Raw genomic sequence first — 23340 nt, forward strand, 5'->3', positions numbered from 1 at the left:
CCATACGGACATCTATAGCATCTCCGAGACCTTTTTGGTATAGTTAGTGGAGCTGTTGGAAGTGGAATACGGCTAGGATCGGATACCAAGGAAAGCCAGGAGATAAAATAAAGGCGTATTTTATCAGGAGTGAGGTAAGCACTCTGAGAGCACTGAAACCTGGGAGAACCTTTTAATAGAAGATTTATAGAAGATTGTGTGTTCACTAACACGAAGGTACACTATTACTTTAGGAATCATTCCACATGCACGTATTGCACTGTTGCACTCTCTTTACATCATTGGACTAGATTGGATTATTGTTCATATACACGTTTCATTTATTCATTATTTTATTTATATACAGGTAGTTGCGCTTATCGTTACTTATTTATTCCATACTTTGTTGCACTTGTTTACACTTGAGCTGCAGTCGCCATTACACATATTTTAGTTCACGTGGAGGCGCGAGAGTCTTAAACTTAACACATTTGTCCCCATAGCAAGCCGATTGCTGTGGGGGCACTGAACAGGAGGGAGGGGCACAGAAGAGGGACCCGAGAAGAGGAGAATCCAGGCTGCTCTGTGCAAATCCACTGCAACAGGGCAGTTATGTATAACATGTTTGCTATTTTTATAGGGGGGGGGGGGGGGGGAGAGACTTTACAATCACTTTAAATGTACCCGTTTTAGTCATTAACCATGTGAGTTGCTAAATGTTGTACCTTCATTAAATGTAACTATATTGCTACACTTAGAGGCGCCTCTCTTCTCTTTTATGCTGCATTCACACCTTGGCGTACAAAATCGCGGCGTTTTGTCCCGCGAATTGCAGCGACAAATTGCGGCGTTTTGTACCGCGATTTGCGGAGACAAAACGCTGCGATTGTGAATGCAGCCTTACCCCCTCTATGGAGATGGTTCACATCTCCTATGCCGAACGCCGCCTGAAAAAAAGGTCCGGGACTTGTTTTCAGGCGGCAGGCGTATGGCGTTCGGCGTGGAGATGTGAACCATCTCCATAGAGGGCAATGTGAAATCATCCCTCCAGCATCTCGGGGGCTGCTGCGGCGTCGCACTACAGGCGTATATACGCCTAGGTGTGAACAGGGGCTTATACTCAGTTGTGACATGACACTACTCTTATATCAAGACATTGTTCGTTTATCAAGTTCGTTTATGCCTGTCTTGTAAAACCCTCACAGACCAAGTTACTCACAATCCAAGGTTTTACTCTTAGTCCCCTTTCACACTCATATGACTGGACTGGACTGCAAAATCGCATGACAAGTCATTCTCCATGATTTTCAATGACTTCCATTCATACTTCAAAGTAGTCCCTGCACTACTTTGGTCCAACCTTCATGCGAGTTGATGTCCATAGACCTCAATGTTAAACCCTCAAGTAGCATGCAAATCGTACCTAAATAATATCGACACGATTTCAGTACAACTTTGTAAGCACAAGGAGCTTTTTAAACCTTGTCCCACCCAATCCTTTCAAACATAGTAGCCCCTCCCAAGCAATTTTTCTTCCTGGCCATTCCCTCAGGCTCCAAACAGCCCAAAAAAAAAAAAGATGTTCTTGTCCTCCTCTTCTCCTCCTCTTCTTCCTCATGCACTGCTACTGCTGCAGCAGCAATGACAACTGCTGTGGCAATATACTGAGTAGCAAACATTTTCTGTCACAACACACCACAACAACCAGGAAGCAAACAGGAACTGGAAACAACTATGGCAGGAAAAGGAATTACCTCACACCATGTATGATTTCATTGGTTAATGCTAAAGTTGTGGCAAAGTAGTACTGTGGCAAAATCGCTCGAAATCACGGCAAAGTCGCACGACTTTGAAGTCGTACAAGTGTGAAAGTGGCCTAAAGCATTATCTGACTGTACCTGGTGGAGACCGAGATGTCACCGCCCCACCTCATCCACTCAGGTGGAATTCCTATTTAAAGTTCACCTTTCAGTAAGTCACAATATACAGTACTTTAAAAAAAAAAAAAACTGCACCATAAAAAATCAGGCTATAGTAGCCAGTAAATTGACTTTGCCTAGGATGAGATGAATCTGCTGCAGACTGGATGAAGCAATTCCTCAGTATCCGCTTCTGCAGTGCAATATTGTAGCTTTGCAACAAGGTAAGAGGGTACATTTGTGAAAAGAGTCAAGAACTGTGCAGGCTCCAGCATTTACATATTTGTGTATTCTCTGAGCCAGCATTTCAGTCCATGCTGTAGGTTCTAGCCCTGGATAATACCTAAACAAAGACATCCTTCTGAAGACAAAGCTAGATGGAGGCGTTGTATTCCATTAATAAATGGACAATTTCTCTGTTGCATATTAATGAAATGGAAAATATATACTACCGATCCACAAATGATCGTACTTTTCATGGCAACTGACAGCTGAAGACCCACAATTCTCACTCAATAATCAACCATATGAAGTTTCATTAACCCTGCAGTCATTGGTCAGCAATGGCTGTCCCAAGGTTTGTGGTCATGCAGTGCTATAACGTGGGAACTGCACAAACCACCTAAAAAAAGTGAATAGAATATTCTTGTCCTTTGGGGACAGAGGTAACATTCCAAACACTTTGTCATCAGAATGTAACACCATTGCTATGTTTTGTAAAAAAAAAGCTTTAAATTTCCCACCACTGCAAGCTGCGTCCTAGAGGCGACGGTGTGAAAGACTGCAGGCATCATGAGCGACTCTTCAACCTTTAGCTCCATTTCATTCTCTGCTGAAAATGTTGTTCTGGGAATAACCGGAGGACGCTCACACAATATCATCTCTTTATTGAACAGGAATATTGGATTTGTGTCCTGCAGAGAAAATAAAAACAAGTCAGATCACAAACATACAACAACCGATTTGGTAATTTTGGTTTCAAGATATAAGCAAGACCAGAGCAGTAGTCAAAAAAAATACATTAAAGGCCAAATGCACACAGGACATTTTTACAGCTGCTATTTTTGGCTTCAGACATTTTTTTCTACAGTCAATAAACTCTCCAGCATGTTATCCTATAGCCTCATACACACAATCGCATTTTCTGCGGACAACGTGTAGTACTTTTGTCCGAAGGGAGTTGGCCGTGAACCTGTATTGCATACAAACGGCAAAGAATTGTCTGCCAACAAACACAAAACTATGTGGTTTTCGGCTCTTTAGCGCCACCCTTTGGACAACTTCTGCTAATGTTGTGTTATAGTTAGCATTGCTTCTGAGCATGCGTGTTTGTACTTTGGAGTTTTGTCCAAAGGACTTGTGTACACACAATCGGATAATCCAACACCACACATTTGTTGGCGGACCATTTTAAAGCATGCTATCCCACATTTAATGGCGGAAAAACTGACAACAATTGTCTGATGGAGCATACAAACGGTCGGATTTTCTGACAACAGCCTGCCGTCACACAATTACCATTGGAAAATCCGAACGTGTGTACAGATTTGTGATTCTGAGAGGAGTTTTTCAGCTGTAAAAACACTCTAACGCCGCTAAACAAAAAAAAAAAGGCTCACCAGCGGTTAAAATTTTTGATCCCATTGAAAAAAAAAAAACGCTAATGCTAAAAAACTTACTGCAAAGCTACCGACATTATTAGAACGTCCAGTGTGCATGAAACCTAAAGAAACACCCTACGTTACAAGACCCCTTTCACACTGGGGCGCTTTTCAAGCGTTTTAGCGCTAAAAATAGCACCTGTAAAGCGTCTCTCAAGCCTTCACACCGGGGCCGTGCGCTTGCAGGACAAGAAAACAAGTCCTGCAAGCAGCATCTTCGGGGCGGGAGCCCTATTCCTCCCCCTAATATCAAAGGTGGGCGCTGTCTACTCCCACTCGTGCCAGAAAATTGTTCTATTCCCGCTGGCCACCGTTCACCTCCCCCCCATAAGGTCTGACAGACAGTAGACTGGCCCTTTGTTTAGAAAATGTTGAGCCCCCTGCTTTAAAGGAAAATGTGAACTTTCAGATTAAGTTAACTCATCCACTTCATGGGGTCATCTCCCAAAGCAGGCTAAATTTGCCCAGGAGACGGCTCCATTGAATAAATAAGGACCTACTGTACATATGTAACGTATTTATCGGCGTATAACACGCACAGGCGTATAACCCGCACCCTAACTTACAGAGGGAAGTTTCAGGGAAATAAAACGTTCCACAGCCCCCTGCGTATAACACGCAGGCACAGTTTACCCTCTATTTTCAGGGTAAAAAAGTTAGTGTTATACGCCAATAAATACAGTAATTTTCAACCACAGAATCCAAACACTGTGGAAGGATGCAGCTTTCAGATTCAAGTAAGTAAGCAACTGCTGCAAGGGGGGTTGGATACTTTACATTAAAAGGCTAAGCAGGCTGGATAAGTTTATTTATTTTTAAAGTGTATTTATTCTTTGAGAAGAATTTCAATATGCTGGATTAATACTCACAGTACCAGCGCTGTAACTACAGACCCTCCTGTCTGGTGCCATACATTCGCCTCCATTTACTACAAGGATCTGGTGCTGAACAGCAATCTTGTACTTAGTCTGAATGGCATGCTTAAGGTCAGTCACCCTAAACACATAGAAAAAGGAAAAACAAATTGTTAACATGTAAAAGCAGTCTGCATGAAAAAAGATCAATTAAAATTGGCTTATTACATTTTTTTTTAATCACATAATAAATAATCCTTCACGGGAGAGTGCAAAGCAATAGCAACATTACACAAAAGTCTCAGTCAGAGCTAAAAAATTATATTTCAGCAAACTGAACCTTAAAGTGGAACTAAAGGCAAAGCTTCTTTTTTTTTTTTTTTTTCAGGGAGGGTTATAACCCCCTTATTTTTTTTTTTTTTCGGTCATCTGTGTCTCATTCAGAGATTTCGCTTCACTTCCTATCTCATAGCCAAAACAGAAATTTAAAATTGAAAAGCCCTTCCAAAGTGAGAGAATCCGGGGTGTCACCAGAACTAGTGCCATCATTTGAAGATTTCCCTTCTTTTAGGGGGTGTCAACCAAAAATTTGGGATTTTATTTCACTTTTGATGAAAACAATAAAGAGGACTAATAGAGAGAGTGAATCTCTGTTACAGGGGCACAGACATCAATAAAAACTAACAGGTGTTCTAATCCCTCTCCAATCTATCCAAAACGGAAAAAAAAATGTCTTTAACCACTTAAAGACCGCCTAACGCCGATATACGTCGGCAGAATGGCACGGCTGGGCTCTTAAAGGCGACTTACCTGTTTGCTACTCGTCCGAAGCTTGGTGACCGCGCCCGCGGGACTCGCGGATCCGATCGCCGCCGGTGTCCCACGATCGGGTCACAGGAGCTGAAGAACGGGGAGAGGTGTAAACACACCTTCCCCATTCTTCTGTCTGGCTGTGTCACTGATCGTCTGTTCCCTGATATAATGAACGACGATCAGTGACGTCACACCTACAGCCACACCCCCCTACAGTAATAACTCCCTTAGAGCACACTTAACCCCTTAGTGCCCCCTAGTGGTTAACCCCTTCACTGCCATTGTAATTTTTACAGAAATCAGTGCATTGTTATAGCACTTTTCGCTGTGAAAATGACAATGGTCCCAAAAAGGTGTCAAAAGTGTCCTATGTGTCCGCCATAATATCGCAGTCACGAAAAAAAAATTGCTGATCGCCGCCATTACTACTAAAAAAAAAACATTAATAAAAATGCCATAAAACTATCCCCTATTCTGTAAACGCTATAACTTTTGCGCAAACCAATCAATAAACGCTTATTGCGATTTTTTTTTTACCAAAAATATGTAGAAGCATATGTATCGGCCTAAACTGAGGAAAAAAAAACGTTTTTTTATATATTTTTGGGGGATATTTATTATAGCAAAAAGTAAAAAATAGTTTTGTTTTTTTTCAAAATTGTCGCTCTATTTTTGTTTATAGCGCAAAAAATAAAAACCGCAGAGGTGATCAAATACCACAAAAAGAAAGGTCTATTTGAGGGAAAAAAAGGACGCCAATTTTGTTTGTGAGCCAAGTCGCACGACTGCGCAATTGTCAGTTAAATCGACGCAGTGCCGAATCGCAAAAACTGCAAAATCGCAAAAATCACAGATCGGGGGAAGGGTACAGAAACATTTCTGCAGCACTGAAGGTCCCAATGAGCACAGTGGCCTCCGTCATAAAAAAAAAAACCTTGTGTGTGCAGCAGCCCCCCTAATACTTACCTGAGCCCCATCTTGATCAAGGGATGTGCACGAGAGACTCGGCTGCCTGGGACTCTCCTTCCTCATTGGCTGAGACAGCAGGGAAATGTCATTGGCTCCCGCTGCTGTCAAAGTCAATGAGCCAATCAGGAGAAATAGGGGGCAGGGCCAGGCTGCGGCTCCATATCTGAATGGACATAGGGAGCTCAGCTCGGGTGCCCCCATAACAATCTGCTTGCTGTGGGAGCACTCAACAGGAGGGAGGGGCCAGGAGTGATCTGGGTTGCTCTGTGCAAAACCACTGCACAGAGCAGGTAACTATGACATGTTTGTTATTTTTATAAAAAATAAAAAAAGAACTAGACTTTAGTATCACCTTACTGTAGGTTACACTCACAGGATGAGTTGACTTCAGCAGCACTAGGCTACCCAGACATGTTGTGAGGGCAGTGGTTTCTGCATGCACGAGCCAAGTGTTTTACAAGGGAGGAATAATAAGCCAGAGCCATCTTTTTGGAAAGAACAAACAACTGTGGCAGATTTCCTAACCTGTCAATCCATCGTCACCCCAAAAAGTGGAAGACCAATGGGGTCCCCAATTTAGATGAGATCAAAGCGTATGAACAGGGCGACTCATCTTATGTTTACAGTTAGTCAACCAGTAGATCTGGAGAAAGGAAGGGGGTCTGTGATCTGGTATGAATTATTCTGTCCATTACACTCATGTTTCTGAGGGTACAGTGATACATTGTATATACAGTTGTGTTCAAAATTATTCAACCCCCCAATGCTGTAAATGGTTTTAGGGAATTTAGTGTACATTTGTAATTGTATTCAGAATGAAATCCTACAAGGACTTCTTAAAGAACCATATGCAACTAAAATGACATCAATTGGTTTTGTAATACAGTAGTAAATGTTTATTTTGTGAATTCTTCATTTACACAATTATTCAACCCCTTAAAGACTACCACTCTGAAGAACAGAGGTTCATTGAAGTGTTTTCAATCAGGTATTGAAAACACCCGTGGATGTCAGGGAGCAGCAATAAAGCCTAATAAGCACCAATTAGGCAGCTTTAAAATGACTGTGATACTCAGCTCCTTCTAGACATTTACTGGTGTGGTTACAAACATGGTGAAGTCAAGAGAATGGTCCGGGAAGACAAGAGAAGAGGTGATTGCAAAGATGTTTAACATACCAAGAGACACCATAGGAAGCATCATTCGCAAATTCAAGCCAAAGGGCACTGTTGAAACGCTACCTGGTCGTGGCAGAAAGAAGATGCTGACTTCGACTGCTGTGCGCTACCTGAGGCGTAGAGTGGAGAAAAGTCCCTGTGTGACTGCTGAGGAACTGAGAAAAGATTTGTCAGATGTGGGTACTGAAGTTTCTGCTCAGACAATACGGCGCACACTGCGTAATGAAGGCCTCCATGCCAGAACTCCCAGGCGCACCCCCTTGCTGTCTCCAAAGAATAAGAAGAGTCGACTGCAGTATGCAAAAATCATGTGGACAAACCACAGACGTTTTGGGATTGTGTTCTGTGGACTGATGAAACAAAATTAGAAGTGTTTTGGCCCATGGATCAACGCTATGTTTGGAGGAGGAAGAACAAGGCCTATGATGAAAAGAACACCTTGCCTACTGTGAAGCATGGCGGGGGGGGTCAATCATGCTTTGGGGCTGTTTTGCTTCTGCAGGTACAGGGAAGCTACAGCGTCTGGAAGGTACCATGAATTCTCTTCAGTACCAGGAGATAGTGGATAACAATGTGATGCAGTCTGTCACAAACCTGAGGCTTGGGAGACGTTGGACCTTTCAACAGGACAATGATCCCAAGCATACCTCCAAGTCCACTAGAGCATGGTTGCAGATTAAAGGTTGGAACATTTTGGAGTGGCCATCGCAGTCACCAGACTTAAATCCGATTGAGAACCTCTGGTGGGACTTAAAGAAAGCAGTTGCAGTGCGCAAGCCTAAGAATGTGACTGAACTGGAGGCTTTTGCCCATGACGAATGGGCGAAGATACCCATAGATCGCTGCAAGACACTTGTGTCAAGCTATGCTTCAAGTTTAAAAGCTGTTATAACTGTAAAAGGATGTTGTACTAAGTACTAAGATTGAATGTCAATTGGGGGTTGAATAAAACTGATAATGATGTGAGCACAGAAAATACATTTGTGGTTATTTCATTATAAATGTTATGTTATATTTGTCTGACCTACACGTGCCTCTTTGATTTAATTTAAGCAGGATGACAGGATGATCAAAATCAATGTCAAACTGGGCAAAACAATCAATTTCAGTGGGGGTTGAATAATTTTGAATACAACTGTACTCCTAAATGCCAGGCTTCAGCATACAAGGGCCCAAGCTTACTTTACAACTGTATTTGCCTCAATGGGGATGTTTTGGATGCTCTTCAAAATAGACACATTTTAAAAGTACTGTATATCTAAAGGCAAAAATGTATTTTTTTTGTTCTGGATAGAGTGGTGAGGAATTAGAACACCTGTCCATTTTTATTGCTGTCTGTGCCCCCCCCCCCCCCCCCCCCCCCCCATTAGGGAGATCACCCTCTCTATTTGTGCTGTTTACCATTATCATTTAAAGTGAAAGTAAAAGAAAATCCCAACGTTTGGGCTGTCCCCAAAAAAGGGGAAATTTTCCAATGGGGACACTACAGTAGTTCTGGGGGTCTCCAAGGAAATCCCTTAACCACTTGTCCTCCGGAAGATTTGTGAGTATTTTTTGCGATACAGCACTGCGTTATTTTAACTGACAATTGTGCGGTCGTGCAACGCTGTACCCAAACAAAATGTACATCTTTTTTTCCCCACAAATGGAGCTTCTTTTTGGTGGCATTTGATCACTTGCGGTTTTTATTTTTTGACAATTGCAGGAAGGCAATAGGAAGCTGAATACATATTTACTTAAATTGGTGAAGAAATTAGATGTTGTCATTGTTTTTTATTGGATATGATTATAGCAAAAATAAAAAAAATAAAAATGTATATATAATTTTTTTTTGTCAGTTTTTTTGTTTATAGCGCAAAAAATGCATTGTATTCTGCTACATATTTTTTGAAAACAAAAAATCCCAATAAGTGTATATTGATTGGTTTGTGCAAAAGTTATAGCGTCTATAAAACTATAGGATAGGCCAGGGGTCTTCAAACTACGGCCTTCCAGTTGTTCAGGAACTACAATTCCCATCATGCCTAGTCATGTCTGTGAATGTCATAGTTTTGCAATGCCTTGTGAGATGTGTAGTTCCGCAACAGCTGGAGGGCCATAGTTTGAAGATCCCTGGAATAGGCGGATAGTGGGGACACTGACACTTATACCGTGGTCAGTGCTAAAAATATGCACTGTCACTGTACTAATGACACGGTCTGGAAAGGGGTTAAAACATCAGGAGCGATCAAAGGGTTACATTTGTGCTTATCCAGTGTATGTGCACTGTGTGGGAGGTGCTTTTATTAGGGAAAGGCATTGATCCATGTTCCTGCTTTGCGGCATTGTCCCTTGTTTACCTAGACAGATCGCCATTGTGGCTCTCTGCCTAATGATCTGCAGGTGCCAGTGGACATTGAGTCCATGGTACCCTCAGATCAGCTCCCGCTGTGTCTAATCACAGCGGGAGCAGGTTGGACCACGTACTAAGTACACGATCTGGGCGGTTGCAAACTGGTTAATTTTCAGAGATTTCCTCTTTGGCTATGAGAAAGGAAGTGAAGTGAAATCTCCGCAATGGGACACAGATGGCTAAAAAAAAATTCTGACCCTCCCTTGCTCTATCCAAAATGAAAAATAAAGTTTTGCCTGTAGTTCTACCTTAAGCACCAAGCATAGTGATGGTAGGTCAGTCAGCTCAAGCTTTAGCTACAGGTCTAGCCATGGCCATGGGCATCCGCTGAAATTTTTTCAGGGGGGGACACTATGGCAGCAGCGATACAGTCGCATTTAACCCTTTCTTCAAACACTAGCGGGGGTTAAAAGTGCCCGCTAACGGCCGAATAGCGCAGCTAAAACAATGGTAAAATGCCGCTTTACCGACAACACGGCCAGCTGGCAGTGTGAAATAGCTCCTGAGATAATTCAGCTTCACTCAATGCCCATATAAATATAGCCTAGAGAATGTACAGACCCCCCCATTCTGCACAGACCCCACCATTGAGTACAGATGGACCCCCCATTATGCACAGACCCCTCCATTCAGCACAGATGGACCCCCCTTCAGCACAGACCCCCCATTCCACACAGACCCCTCCATTCAGCACAGATGGACTCCCCATTCAGCACAAACCCCCCCCTCTCAGCACAGACGGACCCCCCTACCCCATCCCATTCAGTACTTCAGATCAGCCATCAGCACGGCACAGGCAGCAGGTTCCCTCCCCCTGTGTACACATAAACATTGGAGGGGGAGGCAGCTTCACTCTGCTCGCTGTGCCTGTGTGACATCCGGCCTGGGACTGCTCAGACAGCCCGCAGCCGCGAGACTCTTCAACACCTTCTTGATTTTCCCGGGGGGGGGGGGTCATTTGCCCCCCTTGCCCTATGGAGCGGACGCCCATGGCCATGGCAGTTAAGAAATGAAGCAGATCCCTTAGCTGATACTGATTTAAATATACTTACTGATCATTGATTTAAAGTTTTAGAGAACACTACATTCCAGTCCAGAAAGATAATGAAAACATGGCCCTGTGTTGTAGAGCTCTATGAACACACAGAATATTTAAAAAATGTGCAGAAATAATTAGTACATGCCCAGTCACTATTTTATACTTCACCCAGCTCTAGGGCATAGTAAGTTTATCCCTGGCAAATTGGAATTAAAACACTATATAAAAAGTACAAAGATGTTAAGCACAGGATATTAGGAGCATATCCTAGAGAGGCTTCTCTGCTCCAGACAATGAAGTAGTCCCTAGGAATGCTGCCAATTACCCCATACTGGACGGTGAAATGGTGCGTGTTCTTGTTCTGCTGTAATCCTATCCAGAAGAAGCAGAAAAACGAATACAAAGCCAGTACAGAGACAAGATGCAAATTGATGATTTAAAACAGTGCTGTCCAATTTATTCAAATAAGGGTGGGCCACATTTCTTTTATATCTGCTGCAGCTTTTGCAAATTAAAATATGAGCTGCCAAAATGCAAGTCATGCAGTTTTCATAAAGATATAAAAAGTTCCAAGAGTTATTGGAAGATTAACTACTTGTTTGCTAATAATAAACGGATACTTCTCCTGTGATAAGGCATGTTTAGCATTTTTTATAGAATTTTTTAGGCCAATAAGATTACATTATGATACTTATAAAAAAAGATAAGCTTGGATGGGAGTATACCATATGAACTATTCATAATTCAATACTAGATATTCATAAAGTGGAGGAAAGGTGATCCAAATGTCTTGTGCAGAGCAACTAGAAATTGATGTTCATGAAAATGACAGCTGGAATCTGCAAACATGCATATGGCATTTTTTTTTTTTTTTTTGGATAACCTCCTTTTATCCGATGTATTGTAGCAACTTTGGTGACCTGGTCACCTGACTCAACCCCTTTGCAGCTTGTCAACATGGTCAGGTTTTCACCCTTAGGGCTCTTTCACACGGAGCGGATCCGTATTGATCCGCTCCGTTAGCCCGTTTGGCTCAGCAGGGATTCCTCCGTAAATCCCCGTTGAGCTGTCGGCGGACAGGGCGGTCCCCGCACACAGGGCAGAGACCGCCCTATCTCTCCTCCGCTCTCCCCTATGGGGAATCGGATGAATACGGACCGTGTGTCCGTATTCATCCGATCCGTTCCGCCGGACGGAAGAAAAATAGGGTTTTCTTCCGTCCGCAAAAGCGGATCTTTGCGGACGCGGATGGTTGCGGACGTTAGCGGATGCATCATCCGCTAACGTCTGCAATCCTATAGGGATACATTACAAGTCCGTAAACGGACTTGTAATAAACGGACCGTTTGTCCGTGCGTCTGAAAGGGCCCTTAGATCACCATCATTTACAAACACTCGCATAGCGAGAAGGCCTAAGCTTGTGTACAAAAAAGTGTTGCTGTGTTGTTGTCAAGTTTTATTTGTCAAAATAAAGAAGCTGAAATTTTAACTTTTAAGTAACGTATTCACCATTATTTTTTGTAGTCAGAGGGTCTACATGAGTGGATATATTTTAATATGTTACTCTATAACGCGTTCCTCCCTTGGGACTGAAAGCACTAAGTGGGTAAGGCAGTCATCTCGGGCGCACTCGACTGAGCAAAGTAACCTATCATTGAGGGGCAGTTACTTATCTCAAATGAACTTTGCAAGTGCAGTTGTTCTAGAGCAGGGGTGTCCAAACTTTTTTCAAAGAGGGCCAGATTTGATGAAGTGAACATGCGTGAGGGGCTGAGCGTTTTACCTGACATTCTTTGAACGATTAAAATTCGGTCTAAGTGTGTTCGTCCAAGCTCTAATACACTGCCCAACAATAATTCTCTTGCCTTTGTGGCTGTGTGTGGGTAAAGAGATGAGTTTGCGTGTTATTTGGATATGCCCTCAGTCCCCCCTTCACAGCACAACTCTCCCTTTTACATCACAGTCCCCCACCAAAGACCCCCCAACCCATTACAGACCATCCCATCACAGCGCGTCCCTTTAAAGACTCCCTCCATCACAGACCCCCACCACAGACCCCTCCATTACAGGCCCCTCCACCCCCATCACAAACACAGATCCCCAATCACAGACCCCACTCCATCACAGACCCCACTCCATCACAGACCCCACTCCATCACAGACCCCACTCCCTTTCATCAACGCAGCATTCCCCCTTCCTCCCCCTCCCCACACTGCCCTACCTTAGTCACACAAGCCGGGAAGCACCCATGGCAGGTCCAGACAAAGGGCGGGACTTTTTCAAGTTAAAGGCGGGTGATTGGCTGCTGTGACCGCCCCACTGTCTAGCAGCCTATCACCTGCTTTGTAACTTGAAAAGTCCTGAACTTTGTCCGGACCTGCAGTGCTTCCAGGCTTGTGTGAATAAGGTGTGTGGGGAGGGGGAGGAAGGGGAAGTGATGCGATGATGTAAAAGGAGAGACCTGCCGTGCCTCCTATGTAAATAAATGATGTTAGCGGCGGGCAGGCGAGAGCCCGCAGAGGGGAGAGAACACTGAAGGCAACTATTTAGCGAGGCTGCGGGCCACATAGGGCTGCTACTGGGTCCGGATTTGGCCTGTAGTCCATCATTTAGTGATGCATGATCTATATCTTTTGTGGCCCCGGTACTGGGAGATCGTTGGGGGCCACAAAAGATATATATGTCCAGATAACCAGGCGGGCCATTCAAAACCGGAACGTGGACCACGATTGGCCCGCAGGCCGGACTTTGGACATGCCTGCTCTAGAGCTTAGTAAATTATATCAACCTCCACTTTCCAAAGAATACTCAGTCACGCAAAGAAAGGAAAGCCTGCTGCCAGCTGATGTCACAGAGCGGGTCCAGGCTAGGGAATGACTGCAACAATATGGTCAGGATCCACCCATAATCCTGGGCTGGCACCTGACTCAGCCTGTCAACAAGCCACTGAGCACCCGAGGAAGCCGCTCTCGCCCCCTGACAATCACCAGCTCTCTGCTCACGGAGCTCTGAGAACCGAGCGATCAGCGGTCTTTGATCAATCAGTTCTCATTCTTAGAGGCGCAGGGGGACCAATGCTACAGCCACCTAGGTTCAGTATGATTCTTAAAAAAAAAAAAAAAAACGGAACTTCTGATTAAAACGATTTTTCCATCCATTATTCCTACTGTTAAAAGGAGAGAGACTGTAGGTGTTGCACTGTTCTAAAAGGCAATGCTAAATCAGGAATCTGAGTGCTTCAATAACGCACTCTAACCAGTGATTATATATAAAATATACCATCTAGTATGCAAACTTGAATAAATTAATTGGAAATAAAGTGACTGGTGCTTTTTGCAGCTAAATAACTTCCAATGTGATAATGCATAAATTTGACAAAAAAGCTATTTTATTTAAAGTGAATGGTGTTATGGTGAACAAACACAGTTATTTTGTAGCACAAGGTCTTTTGCAAAACAGTGACAGGTGCTTATCAGGCGTGTGCCCTTAATGCTGGTGCTCCTTATTGTCCCCCCTAAGGTATTGCACTCACCGGAAACCTCAAAGGGGTATTTCACTTTCACAGTATTTGCCACTGTGCATCAGTTTCCAGACCCACTCCTTTAGTGACCATTTTTTACTTTGCTCTTTTAGATATTCATCCGTATCACCCACATGAAGAGAAAAGATGCCCAATAGCATAATACCGTTTTACAAAACATTTGAGATTGTACAGTTAAAAACATACTCACATCCTCTCTGTATTCTCAAAAGATTTAAAACCAGGAAACCGGGATGATTTGCGTTCCATGGCTCAAAATTTGAAATGACGCAAAGACGCTAGCTTCTAGCATCTGTGTCTCACTTCCGGTTGAGAGGCTGAGTTAGGTGCCAGTCCAGGGTTGTGGGTGGATCCTGACAATATTGTCACAATAATTCCCTAGCCTGAACCCGCTCTGTGATATCAGCCGGCAGTGGGCTTTTCTTTCCTTGCGTGATTGAGTATTCTTTGGAAAGTGGAGCTTTATATCATTTACCAAGCTCTAGAGCAGTGGTTCTCAACCTGGGGTCGGATGTTGATTTGCCAGGGGTCACCGAATCCTGGGCTGTTCCTGAAGTCCGCACTGCAGTTCCAGACTTTTCACGGTCGCCCAGCAGGGCTGTTCCTTGAGCATGTGGCTGCCCAGCTGGGCTGTTCCTGGAGCCTGCGGCCGTCCACTCGGCCTCTTTTCAGCTGCCCATTCAGTTCATGGCATGGCTGACTCTTCTGATTTCGACATAGGCGTCACTGCTGCGAGACACCACAAATTTTGAGACCCAGTGAAGCCGGAGACACAGTGAGTAATACTACCTGTGATTATAGTTGCCATTAAAAGTCCCCACTACAGTTCTCAGATCAGCAGATGACCTTGATCAAGAGCACCTAAGTTGGCTGATTAGAACTCCTCCAGCACTGCCACTGACACCCCCCCTCCCCAGCACTGCCATTGATCCCACCCCCCACCAGCACTGCCACTCATCCCAATCACTCTAACCCCCCCCCCCCCCCCACCAAGGAATAAGAAAAGGAATAACATTTTAGAATACATAGAAGGGAGAGGGAAAGAGGGGAGGGACCAAGAAAAAGAAAAGAATAAGAGAAAGAACAATAAAGACGGCTAGAGAGAGGGATGGGGGGGAAAAAACACAAGAAATTAGAATAGAGAGAGATAAAGGGAAAGAAGGGAGAATAAAGAGTGGTACATCCTAAAATGTAGCATAAGGGGTTTTAATACTGTAGAAGTGGAAGGGACTCTGGGAGCACTAAATGTCCATTGGTTAGGTGTGCAAATGACTTGTCTTGCCCCGGATGCTGACAACCCACGTTACGAAAATAGTTTTACTGTTAGGGGTCCCCACAACTTGGGAAATGTTATCAAGGGGTCACGGCACTAGAAGTTGGGGAACCACTGCTCTAAAGCAACTGCACTGCAAATTCCATTTCAGTTTCGTAAATGATAGGTTACTTTGCATAGTAATATAAGGAGCACCAGCACAAAGGTCCCAGGCCTGAAGAGCACCTGTCACTTTTTTGCAAAAGATTTGGGGTTACAAAAGGACTGCTGTGTTAATTAAATTGTTCATCATAGAACCAGTCACTTTTCGTCACATTTATGCATTATTACATTGCAAGCTTTTTAGCTACATATAGCACCAGTCACTTGTTTCCTATTATTATTATTTATTTATTTCAGGTTTGAATACTAGATGGTATAGTTTATATATAAACCTTTTAGAACAGCGCCACACCTACTGTCTCTATCCTTTTAACCCTATACTCCCCACTTAGGTGGCTGTATTAGTAGGGGCAGCAGTTCAAAATATACATTCAGCCATTTGCACGGGACCACCCACAATCTTTCTTTATTCCTACTGTATTAGCAAAATGTGCTAGAAGTATAGAAACCAGACTTAAAATAGATTTTGCTATCAGAGTTCAATAATGATTCTTTAAACAATTACAGATTTTTGATTGAATTGTGTTCTTCGCATACCTAAGTTCAAGGTTATAAATCTGTGTTGAATCTCAAGAATTACACCATGCTCACGATTCCCCAACATGACTGCTTGCAGATGTTCATCACTTGTCTATGCATATGTTGATTTGTAGTGCCATATGCATCAGGATAAACAAGTGTCTACAATTCCAAACCTCTTACCGTATATACTCGAGTATATGCCAAGTTTTTCAGCCCTTTTTTTAGGACTGTAAATAGCCCCCTTGGCTTGTACTCGAGTCAGTGTACCTGAAGGACTGTGGGCATCCATTTTTCAAAAGTCGAGGCTTCCTCCTAGTCCCGTTCCGTTCCCCGATAGGCGTTTGACACTGTGTTCCGCTACCGCCTATCACAGAGGTCCTCTCCTTCTCGGCCTTTCCCAGCAGACGGTGTTCAGTGTTCCACCTATCACGGACGTCCTCTTGTCCGAGGATGAAAGAAGGTCTGTGATTGGCGGAACACTGAACACAGTGTCTGCTGGGAAACTGAGTCAGAGGATGAGAGGACCTCCATGATAAGCAATAGCGGAACACAGTGCCAAATGCCTATCAGGGAACGGAACAGGACCAGGAGGAACCCCCGAACTTTTAAAAAATGGATGCGTGCAGCCTGTCAAGAATACAGGTACACTGAGGCTGCAATGGGCACAGTGAGAATGGGCACAGTAAGGCTAGAATGGGCACAGTAAGAATGGGCACAGTAAGGCTGCAATGGGCACAGTAAGGCTGCAGTGAGCACAGTGAGAATGGGCACGGTAAGGCTGCAATGGGCACAGTGAGGCTGCAATGGGCACAGTGAGAATGGGCACAGTAAGGCTGCAATGGGCACAGTGAGAATGGGCACAGTAAGGCTGCAATGGGCACAGTGAGAATGGGCACAGTAAGGCTGCAGTGGGCACAGTGAGGCTGCAATGGGCACAGTGAGAATGGGCACAGTAAGTCTGCAATGAGCACAGTGAAAATGGACACAGTGAGGTTGCAATGGGCACAGTGAGGTTGCAAATGGGCAAAGTGAGGCATGCAAATGGGCACAGTGAAGCTGCAAATGGACATTGTCGACCTTTCCAATACATTTTCCAATTTTACATTCATTTTACATTAATATTAGTAGGACTTATTTCAGATTTTGTGCATCTTCCCTTTACCGTAATGCAAATTGCAATTTTGGGAGTTCTATGCCCCCTTATACAACAGAAAAACACTTTCAGAGAAGATAGCTGCATACAAGAAAAAAAAATCAACTAGTTTCAATAAAACTCAACAATGAAGAACTCTGATAAACAGGTTCAGCAGAAATAAATCTTTCCTTCTGGGAGTTGGGTGGTTGTGATCTTACATGTGTACTTCCAATGTACGGCATGTTCACAAGTGACAAAAGAAAGACACAACACATATACGCTGCTGGAGTCCATTAATTACCAATGCCTTGTATTTCAGCTCCTAAATGTTCTTTTTAGTGAAGCTATACTTGTACCGCTTTTGCATATTTTCTGTAATGAGCTTGCGTCAGTGGTCCAGTTGAACATCACAAGATGAAACAAATTATTTGTCAGCATCTGGAATGTGGTTTATATAAATACTGCAGTGCACATGATGAAGTGCATTACCACTACAAGGCTACAATCACTCTATGCTGTGTATGCAATATAGTTAGTCACTGGGATAGAACAGGAAAGAAAATAGAGTTTTCATTGTCTAAGAATGAAGATGGTAGTGGAAAATACGTAGAATGTCTTCATTTTATAATTGAGCTTAAAGATGAACTCTGGAATAAGCAAATATGATCGAAATACAAGAGGCATACATAGGCTTGGTGTGTTTTGTGTATTCTTTCCAGATCTGTGCAGTAAACCAATGTAAAACGTTGTCTCTGTGCAGGAGCTAGCTCTGTTTAAGGGCTAGCGCGCACTTGTGGTTAGAGTGGTAATAAACAGTTGAGTCACGGTTTTACTGCCCCCCAACCTTTCTCCCTAAGCTGAAAAGGTAACGGTCACACATGCCTCGCTGCGACAACAAGAGTTTACCCCCATCATGTTCAGCAGGCACTATCGCCCACTGAAAACAACCAATTTAAATGATTAGAGTCCTGCTGTAACTGTTACACAACCACATGCAATGGACCCCATTCTGGTGGTGCAGCAATTAGGGGGTTGAATGAGGCGACATTTCAAATACAGATCGCTTTTCAGATGAGCTAAAAAAACTTTGGCACATGTGTAAAATGAGCCCTAATAAAGACCTGTTACTGCTGCTCTCTGTCCTTGGGCAGGGGGACCAGTATTGGCTCCGCCCCCTCTTGTAGTTTTACGCAGGAAGCCTGTAGTGTGTGGAGCCTGCTGCCCCCCCCAAGTACAGCACAGTGAGGATGTCACTGCTATATTTCCAAGGTAATATCTGGATTTGAAAAGGAAGTTGGTGCACACAAAGGGGATGTATACATGCCTTGTGACTACTGAGGAATATATTTAAATGAAATTGTTGCTACCGACGTTCAGCTTCTAGTTTAGTTACAGTTATGTAAACTGATATCTGAAGTCTGTATGATATGGTCGTCCCAAGAAACGTTTATGACCCATGCACACTGCCCGGGAGCCCCTCTATACATATGCATTCAAGTAGAACATTTAGGATTTAGTTTAGAAGATTCAAAAGTTTTTCATTCATACTGTAAAAAGACCCTTGTTTCAAACCACACTATCTTATTTTCAGAGTAAAGGCATACCCTGCTTTACGGACATGCTCTGGTCCCATTGTGTACTTAAAAGTGGGGTTTGCCTTTACACCTATTGTAGGCAGGGTCTACATAGGTTTGATTTAGTAGGCACATACTGGAATATTAGCTGACTTCTGGGCTACTGGTGTGTTTTTGTACCTTTAAAGTAATTGTAAAGTCTGTTATTCTTATAGGGGCGAAAAACAAAACAAGTTATACTTAACCTGCTCTGTTGCAGCGGATTTGCACAGAGCAGCCCCGATCCTTCTCTTCTAGGGTCCCTCTTCTGTGATCCTGGCCCCTCCCTCCTGTCGATTGCCCCCACAGGAAGCAACTTGCTATGGGGCACCCGAGCCGAGTCACAGCTCCCTGTGCCCATTCAGACACATAGCCCTGACCCGGCCCCTCTCTCTCTCCTGATTGACTAGCTGACTTTTATTGACAGCAGCAGCAGCAGCCAATGTCATCGCTGCTTTGTCTCAGCCAATCAGGAGGGAGAATCTTGCATGGCTAGCATTAACGTGCGTTTACACGTGTTTTTGCCATGTTTTTCTGCCAAAACACTTCTGAATCGCGTTCAGGAGAGGAGCGCTTTACTGTCTCTAAACTCTGCTGCTCCTAAACTCTGGTAAAAGCCTATGTGTACATGGACAGATAGGCTTTAATTGATTTGAGTCCAGGCGTTTGGGCAAAAAACACCAAGCTCCAAAAACATGAGTTTATGAGCAGCAGTGTGGTTGGAGAAAGGGGAGGAGGAAGGGGCTACCTCCAAGGTATACTTGCTCTTAAAGCGGAGCTCCACCCTAAAGTGGAACTCCCGCTGATCGGAACCCTCCCCCCCCTCCGGTGTTACATTTGACACCTACAGGTATGTGCACCCACTTCCGGCCACAGTCTGCGGGCCACAGTCTGCGTCACCTCCCCCCACGTTGTGTTCTGGGAACACTCGGCTCCCAGAGCACAGCGGGAGCCAGTCAGCAGGCGCAGCGCGACTCGCGCATGCGCCGTAGGGATCCGGGCAGTGTCCTAATATTAAAAGTCAGCAGCTGCAGTATTTGTAGCTGCTGGCTTTTAATAAAAAAAATTTCAGCGGAGCTCCCCTTTAAATGCTATATATGCATACAAGTTGAGATCTCAGATAGTTGAGAGTTAGGGAATACACTTTACAGGAGGTGCCTTGACAAGGCAGCAATGATTATTATATGTATGCAACTCTCGGAATACAAAGATTGCTTGGATGTACTTTAGAGGACTCAAGAGAGTCATGCATTCTGTGACTTTTACTGCCTCAATTTCTCAATTCAGTGGAAGTTCTCCTCTACTGCTGGAGCATCAGAAAGGTTTGGATAAAGCAAGCATTGAGATGGATAGGTTTTAAAAGTTAGAGCAAAACAGTGAGATAGGCCCACTGTGTAGTAAAAACAAATCCATTTCCATCTAGAACGATTGCAGATCTGTTTTGAATAGTGAAAAAGAAAATAAAAGTAAGGAAGGAATGAAATAAAGTCTTTATATAATGGTAAAGTAATGTAATATAACAGTAACACGTGATAACATCTTGTGAAGGTGTCTGCTCTGGTGCCTTGACAGCATTATCCGTCTTCTTCATCTGCTAGCAGGGATATGCAATTAGCGGACTTCGAGCTGTTGCAAAAGTCCCATCATGCCTCTGCCTCTGGGCATCATGCTTGTGGCTGTCAGAGTCTTGCTATGCCACATGGGACTTGTAGTTCTGCAACAGCTGGAGGTGCGCTAATTGCATATCCCTGTACTAGAGTATCCTACATTACATGAACTTCCAGGTACAAAAGCACCCTTAAACAATACACCCCATTTTTATCTCAGTGTTCAGGGCTCTAGCAACCTATAGCCAAGCCAATCACAGTCTCATTGAGAAGGCTGAGGTAAGTAGTTTGTGGTAATCAATACCATGCTTTAGAAAATAGTTTTTGCATACCAGATATTCCCAAAGCTGCAAACAGACCAATTAGCTGCATGATTGCTCAATCATGAAAACACCCCACAGGCAAAAAACCTAGTAAATGGTATCAGGATAGATGAGAAATTGACAGCCATCACTCTTGGTGCACATGAAAAAGTAAAAAAATAAATCGGGTCTCCATGGATTCATTTCACCAGACCTACTGAAGCATCCCTAACATTTAATATTCCGTATTACCAACGTCCCACCTACTGAACAAAGACCAACCTGTCTTCAAAAATGCACGTCTAAGAGAGGTATCTATACCAGGGCTCAAAATTTCAAGTCCTGAGCCACTAGCCAGGCCTCAAGAGTTACTCGCCACCAGTTGCCCCACCTAATTCATACACTGCCCTGCGCCTAATTGCACCCATAAACACGCCCTCATATTATCTTATGGAATGACAATGTTTTATGCAGAATCAAGTTACAAAATGAAATATTACCAACAACAACTTTAACAAAATGGGACAGGGCACTGGGGGCAGACCAGAGGGACAGGGCACTGGGGGCAGACCAGAGGGACAGGGCACTGGGGGCAGACCAGAGGGACAGGGCACTGGGGGCAGACCAGAGGGACAGGGCACTAGAACTGGGTCTCTTCCCCATTCTTTTGCTGTCTCCTCTGCAACTCCCATCCATCCTCTCTCTCTCTCCCATTCATCTCATCATCAGGAGCCTGTGTGTGTGGCTCCACGCTTGCATGTCCCCACTTCCCCCTTTTATTCAGGCTGGCAGAGAGGAGCTGCGGCACAGCGAGAGGGAGTACAATCCACACAACTGCACAGCCATTGACACTATAGCACAGCGCACACTGACAGCGCACAGCACACATTGAGACCAGTCTGCTCACAGTGCTCAGGCTAAACTGTTGGACACTTACATAGAGCACAAGGAGAAGAAAACTGCACAAACTAGAAGGCTGCCGCTCTCATGTCAGGGCAACTTTCAGTGAGCGCTGCACCGGAGTGGTAATTTTTGCAATCCTCCGCCTCACTCATTACTTTCTGCTCTCCAGCTACATTGGTCGGGGGCCCGGGGGAGGGGGGCAGGCTCAGAGAGGTCATACTGTTAGGTCCCATGGCTTAATGAGAATTGTAAGGAGAGCACCTGTGTACTGCTCTGCCTGTGCGCGGCTCACCAGACTACTTTTCCCGAGCATGCACCTTTCCTCTTCGGCCGCCAATCTCATCGGGACTCTAAGTGTAGGCACAGATTGGAGGGAGATTGGTCATGCAGCCCTGTCATCACTCGCCCCCAGCTTAAATCCACTCGCCAAATGCTAGTAGGCGAGTGGAAATTTTGAAGGCTGTCTATACTGTCTATTTCTAAAGCCTCATACACACCATCGGACTTCAAATAAACTTTTCCATGGATTTTTGCCCAAAGGGCTTTGGCCGTGAACTTGGTATGCATACACACGGCAGGACTTTTTCAACAAACTTTCCCAAAATAACATGGTTTTTCAGCTCTTTACCGCCACCCTTTGGTCAACTACTGCTATTGTTGGTTGATTTTAACATTGGTTCTGAGCATGCGTGTTTGTACTTTGGACTTAAGTCTGATGGACTTCTGTACACACGATAGGACTTTGCACTATAGGACTTTTTGCCGAAAAGTTTTGTCAGTTTGCAAAGTGAACTTTTGTCCGTTGAAAACCGAAAAAGTTTGTCCGATGGAGCGTACAAACGGTCTGATTTTTCTGAAAACCTGCTCATTTTGAAGTTTGTTGTCAAAAAGTCCGACCGTGTGTATGGGGCTTTACACTGTTACTTTGTAAAAAAATAAAAAATAAATGTAATAAAAATATTTTTCCAAGAAAATTGTATTTGCACAGAATTTCTGGGGGCCTTAAAGCGGATATCCGATGAAAAAAGAAATATTAAAAGCCAGCAGCTACAAATACTGCAGCTGCTGACTTTTAATATTAGGACACTTACCTGTCCTGGAGTCCAGCGCCGTCCACAGCACAGGACGAGCGATCGCTCGTCACTCTGCTGCCCCCCCGCCATCCTCAGTGAGGGAACCAGGAAGTGAAGCGCTCTGGCTTCACTGCCCGGTCCCCTACGGCGCATCCGCGAGTCGCGATACGCCTGCCGATTGGCTCCCACTGTGTTCTGGGAGCCGAGTGTTCCCAGAACACAACGAGGGGGACGGGAGGTGACGTCATGCCCGAGTTTACCCGAGACTGTGTGGCCAGAAGTGGGTGCAAATACCTGTCTTTAGACAGGTATCTGCACCCCCCTCCCCCCTGAAAGGTGTCAAATGTGACACCGGAGGGGGGGGGGGTTCCAATCAGTGGGAGTTCCACTTTAGGGTGGAGCTCC

General features: G+C 44.3%; 1 protein-coding gene across 4 annotated transcripts in view; it reads right to left on the reverse strand.

The window, feature by feature from the left end:
• RB1CC1 (RB1 inducible coiled-coil 1) overlaps window positions 1-23340 on the reverse strand; it is a 234092-nt gene that overhangs the window by 184808 nt on the left and 25944 nt on the right. For all 4 annotated transcript variants that reach the window (XM_040354194.1, XM_040354196.1, XM_040354193.1 and 1 more), the window contains exons 3-4: window positions 4429-4555; window positions 2642-2812 (exon numbers count right to left, since the gene is read on the reverse strand). In XM_040354194.1, coding sequence (XP_040210128.1) covers window positions 2642-2812; window positions 4429-4555 — 298 coding nt within the window. The remainder of the gene's footprint in view (window positions 1-2641; window positions 2813-4428; window positions 4556-23340) is intronic.

The sequence above is a fragment of the Rana temporaria genome, chromosome 5, assembly GCF_905171775.1.
Source record: "Rana temporaria chromosome 5, aRanTem1.1, whole genome shotgun sequence".
Taxonomy (NCBI): Eukaryota; Metazoa; Chordata; class Amphibia; order Anura; family Ranidae; genus Rana; species Rana temporaria.